This window comes from Tursiops truncatus, chromosome 9 (assembly GCF_011762595.2).
Source record: "Tursiops truncatus isolate mTurTru1 chromosome 9, mTurTru1.mat.Y, whole genome shotgun sequence".
Taxonomy (NCBI): Eukaryota; Metazoa; Chordata; class Mammalia; order Artiodactyla; family Delphinidae; genus Tursiops; species Tursiops truncatus.
In genome coordinates, this window is record NC_047042.1 from 98,985,928 (window position 1) to 99,001,771 (window position 15,844).

Below are 15,844 nucleotides of genomic sequence, written 5' to 3' on the forward strand. Positions count from 1 at the left end.
GAGCGACTACCTCTAAAGGAGTCATGTGCTTCTTTGCACGGTGCTTCTCATATGCGTGAGCCTTTGCTGATTTTTATTAAGTGTACAGTCTAAACTCCTTGTGTTTGGGGGAAATCATGGAGAGACATATGCCCTAGTTTGAGCAAAATGGGTTAGGACATGGAGAAGACGATTTTAAGGTGACAGAGCAAGGAGAGTTGGCATAGGCCACATATGACCACCAGAACACGTTGGTAGAACATGGAAAAGTGCTTTGGGGAAGCCTAGAAATTATTAGGTGAAGAGTACTCAGTAGAAGAGTAGAAAAGGGATAGGGACTTAGCTATTTTTATCCATATATTAAAAAGAATTGTTGCATCAGGAAAGCCACAAAGGTCTCAGAAACGTAGGTCACGTGTAATTTCTATCAACACATAATGAATGAGACCAAGGGCAATGTAGTCTCTGACTGTCAGAGGCGTTGAGAATGTGGCTGAAACCTTCCAGGGAAAAGGAGAAAGGGAGAAGTCTAGAGGGTAGACCAAGCCTACTTCCAAAAGCATCTTGAACTTTTGCAAAAGACTATAATTCATCCCTGTGCTGTTAGAAGAAATAGTGGTAGTATTTTCCAAAAAAAGATTCCATTTTGTACAAATATGAGAGAACAGAAAAGTTTTATTATAATAACAATAAGCAAACAATTCAACTGGGTGGGACAGCAGTTAGTTTCCCAAGAAAAGGAGAGAACTGGTTATTCAGCAAATTGGCTGGTGTTGGTCAAAGAGTTTCTACAGATACATCTGAATATACCAAACATTGTTCTCTTATCTGTTGAATCTCTTTCACTCTTTCTCGCATTTCACATAGTTGAGTTCTGAAAGATCTATCTTCCAGACAACTCTGTTCGTCAATGGGCAGACGATAAGGAACAATTGAGTCCTTCTGTAAAATTGTAAGTAAACAAATTTCCATTCATCTACAAAGAATTCTATAAACATCTCCATCTATAAGCTTAACTAATGCAAAGAATTGATCTTTCTCATAAACTATAAGGTTAAGATGATCACTGTGATTCTGAGGGTAAAATAAGTGAGACGAAACCACAGGGGGAGATTACCTACCAATCTAGAAAGAATCCAGAGGAGAAACATTTACTAGGGATAAACAGAGAAAGCTTGGGGTCATTTTCTTTGGTCTCCTGCATTCCTTCTCTCTGTGTCTCTGAGAAAGAATTCACAATTAGGGAGCATCAATACGTTGTGCTTTGGAGTTTCACAGATTGAGAGTTTGTCCCTCCCCTGTTAAATCAATCGACATATACCAATTCCCAGCAGTGAGCTTTACTCTCCTTAGTCCTGAGAGTCTGAGAGACAGAAAAACGAGAATGCTCTGACTTACATGGGGCAGGGCCAGCTGAAAATATGCAGGAAGTATAGACACATTTTCATGAAGTTGGATCTTAATGTTTAATTCTTAAACAGAGAGAAAACCAAAGAAACCACCTTAAACAGGCCTAAGATGAATTCAAGTATCCCGCTCTGATTCTCAACTTCGTGTCTGGCATTTTGCTGCCTTGCAGCACAGAAAGCCTCCCTTTCTGCCAACTGCCTCCTCATTTGCATCTCTTGCTTTTGCTGTTCTAGTTCATCCTCCAGCATTCTGATTTTCTCTTCGTACTCCTGTCTTATCTGCGCTTTCTGTCTCTCTAGCTCTGCTCTGTAATTTTCTTGTATCACTAGGATTTGTTTCTGAATCCTCTCCTCGACCTTTTGATACATGTTGTTCGTGAAGCACCTGCCTTTGCACTCTGCGACCACGCGCTGAACCAGGACCAGCAGCTGCTGCCTCTGGTCCTCCTGCTCAGCTCCCGTCGCCCTGTTGTTGAACACACAGTAGCGGTCTCCGAACTTGTCCATCAGCTCTCGAATGACTTCTGGAGCTTCCTTTAAGTAATCACGGAAATCGGTGCCTTCCAAGTCATCTTTCCGGGTGAATAAGAGAATCATGTGTTTCCTAGCTCTCTCTCCAAACATTTCCAGGACCTTTTCCGTGGCTCTCTGCTCTTCCGGTGTGTACCGGCCCAGTGGGATGACGAGGAGGAGAGCATGAGGCCCTGGGGAGGTCAGGGCCATGCAGCGAGCAATCTCCTTGCAAGTGTCAGCATCCTGTACCTCTGTGTCAAAGATGCCTGGCGTATCCACAACGACGACTTCCCTCCCGTTCCAGGTGCTGTCTCCTTTCTTACAGGACCTGGTGATGGATACTGCAGAAAAGCCCGAAGGAAACACTTTCTTTCCGAGGATGCTGTTTCCTGTTGCACTTTTTCCTGCCCCAGTCTTACCCACTAAGACGAGTCTCAGTTGTGAATCTCTGGGGTCTTGGTTTCCAAGCCCTGGCACAACAGGAAACAAAAGCCGTAGTGTTAGAAGGAACTTCAACCGTCTCCCCTGCAAGGCTCCTGCCCACTGGTGCCCTTCTCTGTTGCCTGCTAGGGTCCTCCGCACTCAAGGGATGTCTATAGAAAGCCCTCTGGGCTCGTGTTCCTCTTGCAGTCTTTGGGGACTGCCCAGGTACTTTTCAGCATCCCCCCTGAGCTTCTTACTGTGACCTTGTGTAGGTAAGTAGCCCACAGAGGAGGAAACAAAATGGTTAAGAAGAGAACTCTGAGCTGCTACTGGTAGCTGTTCTTCATAAGATAACATAGGAAGTAACACAAAATTGACGTTGCGTATTTTACTTCCTAGGAAAGTTCGAAGTTAATAATCAGAGCAGCAGAGCACAGCAACTGAAACCTTAAGTAACATACCAAGTCATCTGATAGCTCTTTCCGTGTTTGTATTCAGCAGGTCTCTGCATATCTCTTTAACGTGTCTATAAAGTCAAAGTCTGCCCGATTTGCTAGGCATAGACCCAGGACCGGCGGGAAGAGAAATGGCAATCACGTTTGAGAGGCTGTTTCCCCGAGAAGACAGACCCTGCCAGCCGGCCCTTGAATGTAAGACTGATTCCTGCGTGAGGAATCCTGTGTTATAACTACCTATTTCTGCTTTGAGACAATCCATACATTAGCCAAGTTGATTAGCCAAGTTGATCCAGACCCAAAGACTGCCCAACTGACCCAGAAAACCAAGAGCCAGCTAAACGGTTGATGTTTTAGGCTCCTAAATTGTGGGGTGGTTTGCTAAACCAGCAGAAGCTCAAACGATATAATCAATGTCTATGGATAAGGGAGTAGAAGCAAGGTTATGTGAGGAATGGCGTGATCAGTCTGTTGAATTTGTTGGTTATAGTGAGGCCACCAGCAGCAGGGAATTTAAGGAACTGAATGAGGAATTAATTACATCCACGTTCCTCCTTCCCAATCCTCTCTTGGGCTGAAGAGAGGGGCAGAGAAACAATCAGGGAGGCTACAGCCCACTGTTCTGGTGTGTCCACGCTGTAGGAAGTAGCACATAAGAAACCTCACCAAGTCCGGATCAATCAGGATATTCTAACTCTCTTCCTCTTAGCTGTTTAGCTACATCACAAGAAGAAGGCATAGAGGGTCGAGAGAAATGAGAGAGCAGAGTAAACGAAGGGAAAATAAGAAATGTGGTTGAAAATGTTTTGCTCTTGTGCAGAGGGGGGCTGACTGACGGGACAGGAGAGACCCAGCCCTCCTCCCCCAAGCCTGGCCGGCCTAGCCCCGAGCAGCCTCTCACCATGGCTGGTCCTGGACTTGCTGGGGTAAAGGGCTGCCATTGTAGTTTGAATTCCTGGAAATAAAGAAAAACAACTATGTCATTTCAGGTAAATGGAGAGTAACTGGAAACTGGAAATGTCAACCTCATGTAACCAACAGTTTCTTTTTCTTTTCATAAACTTGCTTGCTACTCGATTTCTCTTCCTCTATTTCCCAATACTTCTCCATTCTCTGTTTTCAGTCTCACTTTCAGATTGTTCATTTTTCTTTACACAAATGTAAGTGCTTCAGGGCCTTCCTCGGCACTGGTTCTGGGTGCCCTCGCCCACTCTATTCAGTGAATTATTGCTTTGAATGCCATTTGTACGTAGCCTGCAGCCTAGACCCTTCTCAGAGTTCCAAACTGTCAAATCCCATTCAACTTGTCCAGTTGGCAACTTTATGGGCATCTCACAGAGAACTCAGACAAAATTGAGCCCTTGACCTCCATCCCCAGCCTGGTCCCCATTTCAGTAAACGGCACCCCCAAATGGCTCATGCAGAATCTTGGGGTCACATCCACAACACTTCCTTCCTCACTTGCTCATCGGTCTGTCACCAAATCCTATTGATTTTACTTCCAAAAATGCAAAACTCTCCATTTCTCCGCATCTCCATGTTAATCCAACCCACTGTCATTTGACTGTAAAGGTAATAGGCTCCCAACTGATACTGCATCTTCAATCCCTTCTCCACTCAATAATCAGACAGCTTTTTAAAACTGAAATTTGATTTTTTTTCCTTGCTTAAATTCCCTAATGGATTCCTTTTGCTTTTTATTGTTCAAATAGTTGAAAACCCTTGGAATGGTCCAAAAGGCCCTGCATGATCAATTACTCTCTCTCTCTCTTTCAAAAGACTTGAGCCATACTGGTCTCCTCAATGTCCCGTGAATCCTCTAAGCTCCCTCCAGCTCCTAGACCTTTGGGGAATATTTCCCCCTCCCTGGAGCACTCCCACACCCATCCAATGCCCAGCTCATTTCTGCTCAGCCCTGAGGCCACCGTGTTCTGTTATTTCTCCAGAGAGGGCTTCTCCATCCCCATCACCAACCAACAAGTTAGCTCTGGTGTGGAGTTTGTGCTAGCCACACTCCAAGGGTTTCTACAGAATACGTACCACAATAGGAAGTTGTTCGTCTGATTTTTTTACTGTCTCCTCGTAGACTGTAAGCTTTGTGATGGTCAACTGTCTGTGTCTTGTCTGCCCCGTTATTCCCTAGGGACAAGCACAATGTTGGACAAAGCATGGATCTCAGTAAGTATTTGTTAAATAAATGAATTGATTAAAACAAATCCCCCTGATTCTTGCCTTCTCTCTGATTGAGCTTTACGTCCAGCCTAATCCGGCTTGTGAAAAAGATTATCCTTTCCTTATTTTTTAAAAACTTAATTAATTTATTTTTTGGCTGCATTGGATCTTCATCGCCGTGCGGGGGCTTTCTCTAGTTGCGGCGAGCGGGGGCTACTCTTCATTGCAATGCGTGGGCTTCTCATTGCAGGGGCTTCGCTTGTTGCAGAGCACAGGCTCTAGGCACGTGTGCTGCGGTAGTTGTGGCACGTGGGCTCAGTAGTTGTGGCTCATGGGCTCTAGAGCTCAGGTCTTGTAGTGGTGACACACGGGCTTAGTTGCTCCATGGCGTGTGGGATCTTCCCGGACCGATGATTGAACCTGTGTCCCCTGCATTGGCAGGCAGATGCTTAACCACTGTGCCGCCAGGGAAGTCCCCTATCCTTTCCTTATTAACAACACCTAGCATCCTTGAAACACGGTAATACGTTTTAAAGGTTTTCTTTCATTGCTACCTACTAACGTTGGGCAACGGAGAAAGCCATTTGAAGAACTCTTAGCAGATCAGATTTTAAGTAGGACAGGCTGAAATGCTAGTTGTTAAAGAAAGCGTGTCTGATAGGAAGCCAACAAATACAAATTTCAAACACTGTTAGAAAGACAGGCACTTCCTCTGAAAGTGGATTAGGAATAAGAAGTAGGAAACAGCTTCTTGTAAACTGGGAGGAGAAATCACAGAATTTAAAAAAAATCAGCTTTGGTCACATGGTTGATGTTGGTGATTGATTTCAGGAGAAGGAGTAAGATACCAGAACTAGGAAAACAAAAGGTTTGGGGTGTTTCTTAAACACCATTAAGAATGGTGTTTCCATTCAGTCTGTGGACTTTCTCTTCAGCATTCTTTAATGCTGTTCTCTTTCTCCTAAATCTGATGTAAAACCAGAGGTCTGAACTTCTCTCCATACTGACACTGGATGGCTGAATTCTCCTCCTACTGCCTAAGGAAGAAGCACCCATGCATCCCCAGATTCTCCTGAACTGTAGATAGTAACATGGGCTGGTATTTCCCTCCTCCTATCTCCTAAAAGTTCCCCTTCCCCAACTCTGGGTGAAGTCCACGGCGGGACTGTTCCTGAGGAGGAAGGTCCAAAGGGGCAGCTCTGAGCAGATCATTAACTAGGTAAGAGAGTCTTGGATCCTGACCGTGTGCTGGCTTTGTGACACGGGGCTGCTGACTGCGCCTCTTACATCTCCTAGTGCTCTTTTCACCACCAGCTCCCCACACAGCTAATTCTGTCTGCTCAGCCAACACAAACCATGAAAGCTTCAACTTTACTTATAAATTCTATCAATGGTGAAAACAATCATTTTTTCATACAAGTATCCTCTGAGCAGTGACTGCTGAAAGAGTTATCAATTTGTAGAGCTCAGTCTTCAAAACAGATTACTGCCTAAAATCAGCAAAGACGGGAAGCAGGAACCAATGAGAAATCTATTCTGAGAGCAAGTTTGCAGGGAGTTTTAAGATATAGATCCAGAAGAGAAGTCCCCCCTCCACCAAATCACACATTTCCCTCCCTCTCTTCCCACCCCCACAAACACCCCTATTCCCTTACCTAAAAAAATTCTGGGTCCTGCTCCCTCCTCTGACTTTGAAAGCAATGCTAAACCAGGAGGTGACACTAAGCTATCAAGAAGCAAGAGGAGAGAGGAAGTGAGGGGAGGAGCTGTCCAAACTTGCTCATGCAAGAGACCTGCCCACCTTATCACCTAGCAGCACCAGAACTTCCTGCAATGATGAGATTGTTTTGTGTGACTCCGTTTGGTAGCCCTGAGCCACATGGGCTATTGAGCTCATGAAATGTGATGAGTGTGATTGAATTTTTAATTTTATTCCATTTTGATTAATTTAAAGTTAAATAGTCACATCTGCCTAGTTGCTACCATATCAGACCATGCAAAGACTCTATAGGGAGGGAAGAAATATGGGTCATGCTGTGAAGTTTGAGAAAAAACCACTGGGTCAAAACCAGAGAGTTGCCACTCAGAGTGTGGCCAAGATGGTGGAGTAGGAAAACCCTGAGCTCACCTCTTCCTATGGGCACACCAAAATTACAGCTATTTAGAAAGCAATTATGACCTAAAAACTAGTAGAAAAGATTTCTCACAACTAAAGATATAAAGAAGGAACCACAAGACAGATAGGAAGAGGTATAGTCAAGGCCCATACACCTAGGTAGGTGACACATAAATGGGAAGATAATTACAATTACAAAGGTTCTCCCCAAGGAGCAAGGGGTCTGGGCCCCACTTCAGGCTCCCCAGCCTGGGGGATCCTGCACCAGAATGACGAGCCCCCAAAATATCTGACTTTTACGGCCAGAGGGGCTTGCACGTGGGAGAGCAAGAAGGCTGTGGGAAACAGAGACCCCATTCTTAAAGGGCACGGACAAAATCTCCATGCTCTGAGACCCAGCATAGAAGCAGTAATTTCAAAGGAGCCTGGGGCAGACTCACTGGCTGATCCTGGAGAGCCTCCCAGAGAGGCAGGAGGCAAGGAGGACTCCCCTAGCGACGTAGACTCTGGCAGCAGCTGTTTGGGGGAGTTTACTCTATGACAAGGACACCTGTCATAGAATGGAGTCTTCTCCATTCTTAGAGTCTTCCCTCTAGCCTATTCCTGCCAGGGGCTTACCTGCCCACCAGCCAATTGGCACCAGTCCCAGAGCCTCCCAAGCCAAACAGCCAGCCATGAGAGGACTCAATGCCACTCACCAGGAAACTGGCACCAGCCCTGCACACTCAGGCAGCCACCCCAAACCTGGGCCCACCCACCAGTGGGCCAGCACCAGCCCTGGAGCACCACAGGTCCCACAGCCAGCTGCACCGAATGCCAGCCCCACCCAGCAGCAGGCCAGCAGCCAGAGCACAAGCCAGGGCCTGGCAGCCAACGGGGCCAGAAAAACCTACAAAGAATCTACACAGCAAGGTTCTGGTTCAGATTTAATGGAGAGATCAAAAGCTTTACAGACACGCAAAAGGGAAAAGAGTTCAGCACCACCAAACCAGCTTTATAACACATGTTAAAGGAACTTCTCTAGGAGAAAAAGGAAAAGCCACCACTGGAAACCAGAAAATTACGGAACAGAAAATGCTCATTGGTAAAGGCAAACATAAAGGTGGGAAATCATCTACGCACGAAGCTCGTGGGAAGGTTAAAAGAGAAGAGCGGTAAAATAATTTATATCCACAGTAAGCACTTAAGGGACACACAAAGCAATTAGATGTCAAATATGATGTCAAAAACAGTAATGAGAGGAGGAGAGTGCAAAAGCAGGGATTTAAAAATGCGTTGGAAATTAAGAGATCAGCAACTTACAACAATCATATATATATATATATATATACACCTCATGGTAACCACAAACCAAATATCTATTATAGATACACACACACACACACACACACACACACACACGGAAAAAGGAAAAGAGAAAAAAGAAAAAGGAATCCAAACATAACACTAAAGATCGTAATCAGATCACAAGAGAAGAGACAAAAGCAAAAGAAATTTATAAAAACACCTACAAAAACAACACACAAACAATTAAAAAAATGGCAGTCAGAACATACATATCAATAATTACCTAAAATGTAAATGCACTCAATGCTCCCATCAAAAGACACAGAGTGGCTGAATGGATACAAAAATAAGACCCATATATATACTGTCTACAAGAGACTCATGTCAGATATAAGGACACACACCAACTGAAAGTGAGGGGATGGAGTCCCTCCCATCAGGAAGCTTGCATAAGCCTCTTAGATAGACTCATCCACCAAAGGGCAGACAACAGAAGCAAGAAGAACTACAATCTGCCAGCCTGTGGAACAAAAACCACATTCACAGAGATACAGACAAGATGAAGAGGCAGAGGACTATGTCCCAGATGAAGGAACAAGATAAAACCCCAGGAAAACAACTAAATGAAGTGGAGATAGGCAACCTTCCAGACAAAGAATTCAGAATAATGATAGTGAAGATGATCAAGGACCTCAGAAAAAGAATGGAGGCAAGGAATGAGAAGATGCAAGAAATGTTTAACAAAGACATAGGAGAATTAAAGAACAAACAAACAGAGATGAACAATACATTAACTGAAATGAAAAGTACACTAGAAGGAATCAGTAGCAGAATAACTGAGGCAGAAGAACGGATAAATGACCTGGAAGACAGAATGGTGGAAATCACTGCTGCGGAACAGAATAAAGAACAAAGAAAGGAAAGAAATGAAGACGGCCTAAGAGACCTCTGGAACAATATTAAACATGCCAACATTCACATTATAGGGGTCCTGGAAGGAGAAGACACAGAGAAAGGATCCAAGAAAATATTTGAAGATTATCATTGAAAAGTTCCTTAACATGGGAGAGGAAATAGCTAGCCAAGTCCAGGAAGCACAGAGAGTCCCAGGCAGGATGAACACAAGGAGAAACACTCAGAGACACTTAGTCACCAAACTGACAAAAATTAAAGATAAAGAAAAATTATTAAAAGCAACAAGGGAAAGATGACAACACACAAGGGAACTCCCATAAGGTTAACAGCTGATTTGTCAGCAGAAACTCTGCAAGCCAGAAGGGAGTGGCACGATATATTTAAAGTTCATCAACAGGAAGAAACTACAACCAAGAATACTCTACCCAGTGAGGATCTCATTCAGATTTGAAGGAGAAATCAGAAGCTTTACAGACAAGCAAAAGCTAAGAGAATTCAGCACCACCAAACCAGCTCTATAGCAAATGCTAAAGGAACTTCTCTAAGTGAAGGAGAGGACCTACAAAAACAAACCCAAAACAATTAAGAAAATGGTAATAGGAACATACATATTGATAATTACCTTAAATATGAATGGATTAAATGCTCCAACCAAAAGACACAGACTGGATGAATGGATACAAAAACAAGACCCCTATATATGCTGTCTACAAGAGATCCACTTCAGACCTAGGGACACATACAGACTGAAAGTGAGGGGATGGAAAAAGATACTCCATGCAAATGGAAATCAAAAGAAAGCTAGAGTAGCAATACTCATATCAGATAAAATAGACTTTGAAATAAAGACTGTTACAAGAGACAAGGAAGGACACTACACAATGATCAAGGGATCAATCCAAGAAGAAGAGATAACAATTATAAATATATATGCACCCAACATAGGAGCACCTCAATACATAAGGCAAATGCTAACAGCTATACAAGAGAAAATCGACAGTAACACAATAATAGTGGGGGACTTTAACACCCCACTTACACCAATGGACAGATCACTCAAACAGAAAATTAATAAGGAAACACAAGCTTTAAATGACAAAATAGACCAGATAGATTTAATTGACATTTCTAGGACATTCCATCAGAAAACAGCAGATTACACTTTCTTCTCAAGTGCACATGGAACATTCTCCAGGATAGATCACATCTTGGGTCACATATGAAGTCTCAGTAAATTTAAGAAAACTGAAATTGTGTCAAGCATCCTTTCTGACCACAACACTATGAAATGAGAAATAAATTACAGGGAAAAAAGAAACATAAAAAACACAAACACATGGAAACTAAACAGTATGCTACTAAATAACCAAGAGATCACTGAAGAAAACAAAGAGGAAATGAAAAAATACCTAGAGACAAATGACAATGCAAACATGACAATCCAAAACCTATGGGATTCAGCAAAAGCAGTTCTAAGAGGGAAGTTTCTAGCAATACAGTCCTACTTCAAGAAACAAGAAAAATATCAAATAAACAATCTAACCTTACACCTAAAGGGACTACAGAAAGAAGAACAAACAAAACCCAACGTTAGTTGAAGGAAGGAAACCATAAAGATCAGAGCAGAAATAAATGAAACAGAAAGAAAGAAAACAGTAGCAAAGATCAATGAAACTAAAACCTGGTCTTTGAGAAGATAAACAAAATTTATAAACCTTTAGCCAGATTCATCAAGAAAAGAGGGAGAGGACTCAAATCAATAAAATTAGAAATGAAAAAGGAGAAGTTACAACAGACACCGCAGAAATACAAAGCATCATAAGAGATTATTATAAGCAGCTCTATGCCAATAAAATGGACAACCTGGAAGAAATGGACAAATTCTTAGAAAACTATAACCTTCCAAGACTGAACCAGGAAGAAATAGAAAATATGAACAGACCAATCACAAGTAATGAAATTGAAACTGTGATTTAAAATCTTCCAGCAAATAGAAGTGCAGGACCAGATGGCTTCACAGGTGAACTTTATCAAACATTTAGAGAAAAGCTAACACCTATCCTTCTCAAGCTCTTCCAAAAAATTGCAGAGGGAGGAACACCCCCAAACTCATTCTACAAGGCCACCATCACCCTGATACCAAAACCAGACAAAGATATCACAAAACAGAAAACTACAGGTCAATATCACTGATGAAAATAGAGGCAAAAATCCTCAACAAAATATTAGCAAACCAAAGCTAACAATAGACTGAAAGCATTATACACCATGATCAAGTGGGATATACCTCAGGATGCAAGGATTTTTCCATATCCGCAAATAAATCAATGTGATACACCACACTGACAAACTGAAGAATAAAACCATATGATCAACTCAATAAGTGCGGAAAAAGCTTTTGAGAAAATTCAACATCCATTTATGATAAAAACTCTCCAGAAAGTGGGCAGAGAGGGAACCTACCTCAACATAATAAAGGCCATATACAACAAACCCACAGCAAACATCATTCTCAATGGTGAAAAATTGAAAGCATTTCCTCTCAGATCAGGCACAAGACAAGGATGCCCACTATTGCCACTATTATTCTACATAGTTTTGGAAGTCCTAGCCAATACAATCAGAGAAGAAAAAGAAAGAAAAGGAATACAAATTGGAAAAGAAGTAAAACTGTCACTGTTGGCAGATGACGTGATACTATACATAGAATATCCTAAAGGTGCCACCTGAAAACTACTAGAGCTCATCAATGAATTTGGTAAAGTTTCAGGATTCAAAATGAATACACAGAAATCTCCTGCATTCCTATACACTAAAAACAAAAGATCAGAAAGACAAATCAAGGAGACAATCCCATTCACCACTGCAACAAAAAGTATAAAATACCGAGAAGTAAACCTACCTAAGGAGGTAAAAGACCTCTACTTAGAGAGCAATAAGACACTGATGAAAGAAGTGAAAGACGACACAGATGGAGAGATATACCATGTTCTTGGATTGGAAGAATCAATATTGTGAAAATGACTATACTACCCAAAGCAATCTATGTATTCAATGCAATCCCAATCAAATTACCAACGGCATTTTTTACAGAACTAGAACCAAAAATCTTAAAATTTGTATGGAAACACAAAAGAACCCAAAGAGTCAAAGTAATCTTGAGGGGAAAAAAAAAGAAAAAACGGAGCTGGAGGAATCTGACTCCCTGACATCAGACTTCAGACTATAAAGCTACAAGAAACAAGACCACATGGTACTGGCACAAAACAGAAATATAGATCAATGGAACAGGATAGAAAGCCCAGAGATAAACCCACACACCTGTGCTCAACTAATCTATGACAAAGGGGGCAAGGATATACAATGGAGAAAAGACAGTCTCTTCAATAAGTGGTGCTGGGAAAACTGGACAGCTACATGTAAAAGAATGAAATTAGAACACTCCCTAACACCATACACAAAAATAAACTCAAAATGGATTAAAGACCTAAATGTAAGACTGGACACTATAAAACTCTTAGAGGAAAACGTAGGAAGAACACTCTTTGACGTAAATCACAGCAAGATCTTTTTTGAGCCACCTCCTAGACTAATGGAAATAAAAACAATAATAAAGAAAGGGGACCTAATGAAACTTAAAAGCTTTTGCACAGCAAAGGAAACTATAAACAAGACAAAAAGACAACTCTCAGAATGGGAGAAAATATTTGCAAATGACACAATGGGCAAAGGATTAATCTCCAAAATATATAAACGGCTCATGAAGCTCAATATCAACAAACCAAATTCAAAAATGGGCAGAAGACCTAAATAAAGACCTAAAGACCTTAATGTCTTTCTCCAAAGAAGACATACAAGTGGCCAAGAGGCACATGAAAAGCTGCTCAACATCACTAATTATCAGAGAAATGCAAATCAAAACCACAATGAGGTATCACCTCAGACCAGTTAGAATGGGCATCATCAGAAAATGTACAAACAATAAATGCTGGAGAGGGTGTGGAGAAAAGGGAAACCTCTTGCACTGTTGGTGGGAATGTAAATTGATACAGTCACTATGGAGAACAGTATGGAGGTTCCCTAAAAAACTACAAATAGAATTACCATATGACCCAGCAATCCCACACTGGGCATATACCCTGAGAAACCATAAATTCAATAAGACGCATGCACCCCAATATACATTGCAACACTATTTACAATAGCCAGGTCACAGAAGCAACCCAAATGTCCATCGACAAACGAATGGATAAAGAAGATGTGGTACATATATGCAATGGAATATTATTCAGCCATAAAAAGGAACGAAATTGTGTCATTTGTAGAGACGTGGATGGACCCAGAGACTGTCATACAGAGTGAAGTAAGTCAGAAAGAGTAAAACAAATTTCGTATATTAAGGCATATATGTGGGATCTAGAAAAATGGTACTGATGAACTGGTATGCAAGGCAGAGATGGAGACACGGATGTAGAGAACAAATGTATGTAAACTCAGGGGCGAAAGCGGGAGGGGGGCATGAATTGGAAGATTGGGATTGACATATATACACTAATATGTATAAAATAGATAACTAATAAGAACCTGCTGTATAGCACAGGGAACTCCACTTTGCTGTACTGTAGAAACTAACACAACATTGTAAAACAACTATACACCAATTAAAAAAAAAGAAAAGAAAGTGAGGGGATGGAAAAAGTCATTCCACACAAAGGGAAATCAACAGAAAGTCAGAGTGGCAATACTTATATCAGCTTAAATAGACTTTAAAGACTCTTACAAGAGACAAAGAAGGACAATACATAATGATCAAGGGATTGATCCAAGAAGAAGAAAAATTATTGTAAATATACATGGACCCAACATAGTAGCACCTAAATACATGAAGCAAATATTAATGATATAAAGGAAGAAATTGATAGTAACACAATAATAGTAGGGGACTTTAATCCCCCACTTATATCAATGGACAAGTCATCCAGACAGAAAATCAATGAGGAAACACTGGCCTTAAATGACACATTAGACCAGATGAACTCAATGACATATAGAAAGCGTTCCATCCAAAAGCCACAGAATACACATTCTTTTCAAGTGCACATGGAACATTCCCTAGGTTAGATCACATGCTAGGCCACAAAACAAGCCCTGGTAAATTTAAGAAAACTGAAATCATATCAAGCATCATTTCTGACCACAATGCTATGAGACTAGAAATCAACTACAAGAAAAGAAACTAAAAAACTCAAATACGTGGAGGCTAAATGATAGTCTACTAAAAACCAATAGATCACTGAAGAAATCAAAGAGGAAATGAAAAGAATACCTAGAGACAAATGAAAATGAAAATATGGCAATCCCAAACCTATGAGACACAGCAAAAGCAGTTCTAAGAGGGAAGTTTATAATGATGCAAGCTCACCTTAGGAAACAAGAAAAATCACAAATAAACAAGTTCACCTCACAACTAAGGGAATTAAAGAAAGAAGAATAAACAAGACGTAAAGTTAGGAGAAGAAAAGAAATCATAAATATTAGAGCAGAAATAAAATAGACTTAAAAAACTATAGAGTAGATCAATGAAACTAAACAATGGTTCTTTGAAAAGATAAAAAAAATTGATAAACCTTTAGCCAGAATCATCAAGAAAAAAAGGGAGAGGGCCCAAATCAATAAAATCAGACATGAAAAAGGAGAAGTTACAACTGACACCACAGAAATATAAAAGGTTACAAAGGATTATAAGAGACTACTATGAACAACAATATATGCCAATGAAATGAACAAGAGAGAAGAAATGGAAAAATTCTTAGAAAGGTACAATCTCCAAAGACTGAACCAGGAAGAAATAGAAAATATGAACAGACCAATAACCAGTAATGAAACTGAAGGAGTTATTAAACGACTCCCAACAAACAAAAGTCCAGGACCAGACAGCTTCACAAGTGAATTCTACCAAACGTTTATGAAAGAGTTGACAGCTCTCCTTCTCAACTGTTTCAAAAAACTGCAGAGGGAGGAACACCCCCAAACTCATTCTATGAGGCCAGCATCACCCTGATACCAAAACCAGACAAAGATATCACAAAACAGAAAACCACAGGCCAATATCACTGATGAAAATAGATGCAAAAATCCTCAACAAAATATTAGCAAACCAAATCTAACAATACATTAAAAGGATCATACACCATGATCGAGTGGGATTTATCCCAGGATGCAAGAATTTTTCAACATCTGCAAATCAATCAGTGTGATATACCACATTAACAAACTGAAGAATACAAATCATACGATCATCTCAATAGATGCAGAAAAAGCTTTTGATAAAATTCAACATCCATTCGTAATAAAAAGTCTCCAGAAAGTGGACATAGAGGAAACATACTTCAACAAAATGAAGGCCATATATGACAAACCCACAGCTAACATCATACTCAACAGTGAAAAGCTGAAAGCATTTCCTCTACGATCAGGAACAAGACAAAGATGCCCACCTTCACCACTTTTATTCAACATAATTTTGGAAGTCCTAGCCACAGGAATCAGAGAAGAAAAAGAAATAAAAGGAATCC

General features: G+C 41.0%; 1 protein-coding gene across 3 annotated transcripts in view; it reads right to left on the reverse strand.

Moving 5' to 3' along the window:
- Window positions 1-636: 636 nt before the first annotated feature.
- LOC101323319 (GTPase IMAP family member 4) overlaps window positions 637-15,844 on the reverse strand; it is a 43,134-nt gene continuing 27,926 nt past the window's right edge. For 2 of the 3 annotated variants that reach the window (XM_073810068.1, XM_019933945.3), the window contains exons 2-4: window positions 4,820-4,918; window positions 3,681-3,734; window positions 637-2,371 (exon numbers count right to left, since the gene is read on the reverse strand). In XM_073810068.1, coding sequence (XP_073666169.1) covers window positions 1,446-2,371; window positions 3,681-3,734; window positions 4,820-4,918 — 1,079 coding nt within the window. In that variant the 3' untranslated portion in view covers window positions 637-1,445. Of the gene's footprint in view, window positions 2,372-3,680; window positions 3,735-4,819; window positions 4,919-6,606; window positions 7,121-15,844 lie in introns of those variants that run through there. The other variant, XM_019933946.3, reaches the window with a different exon arrangement.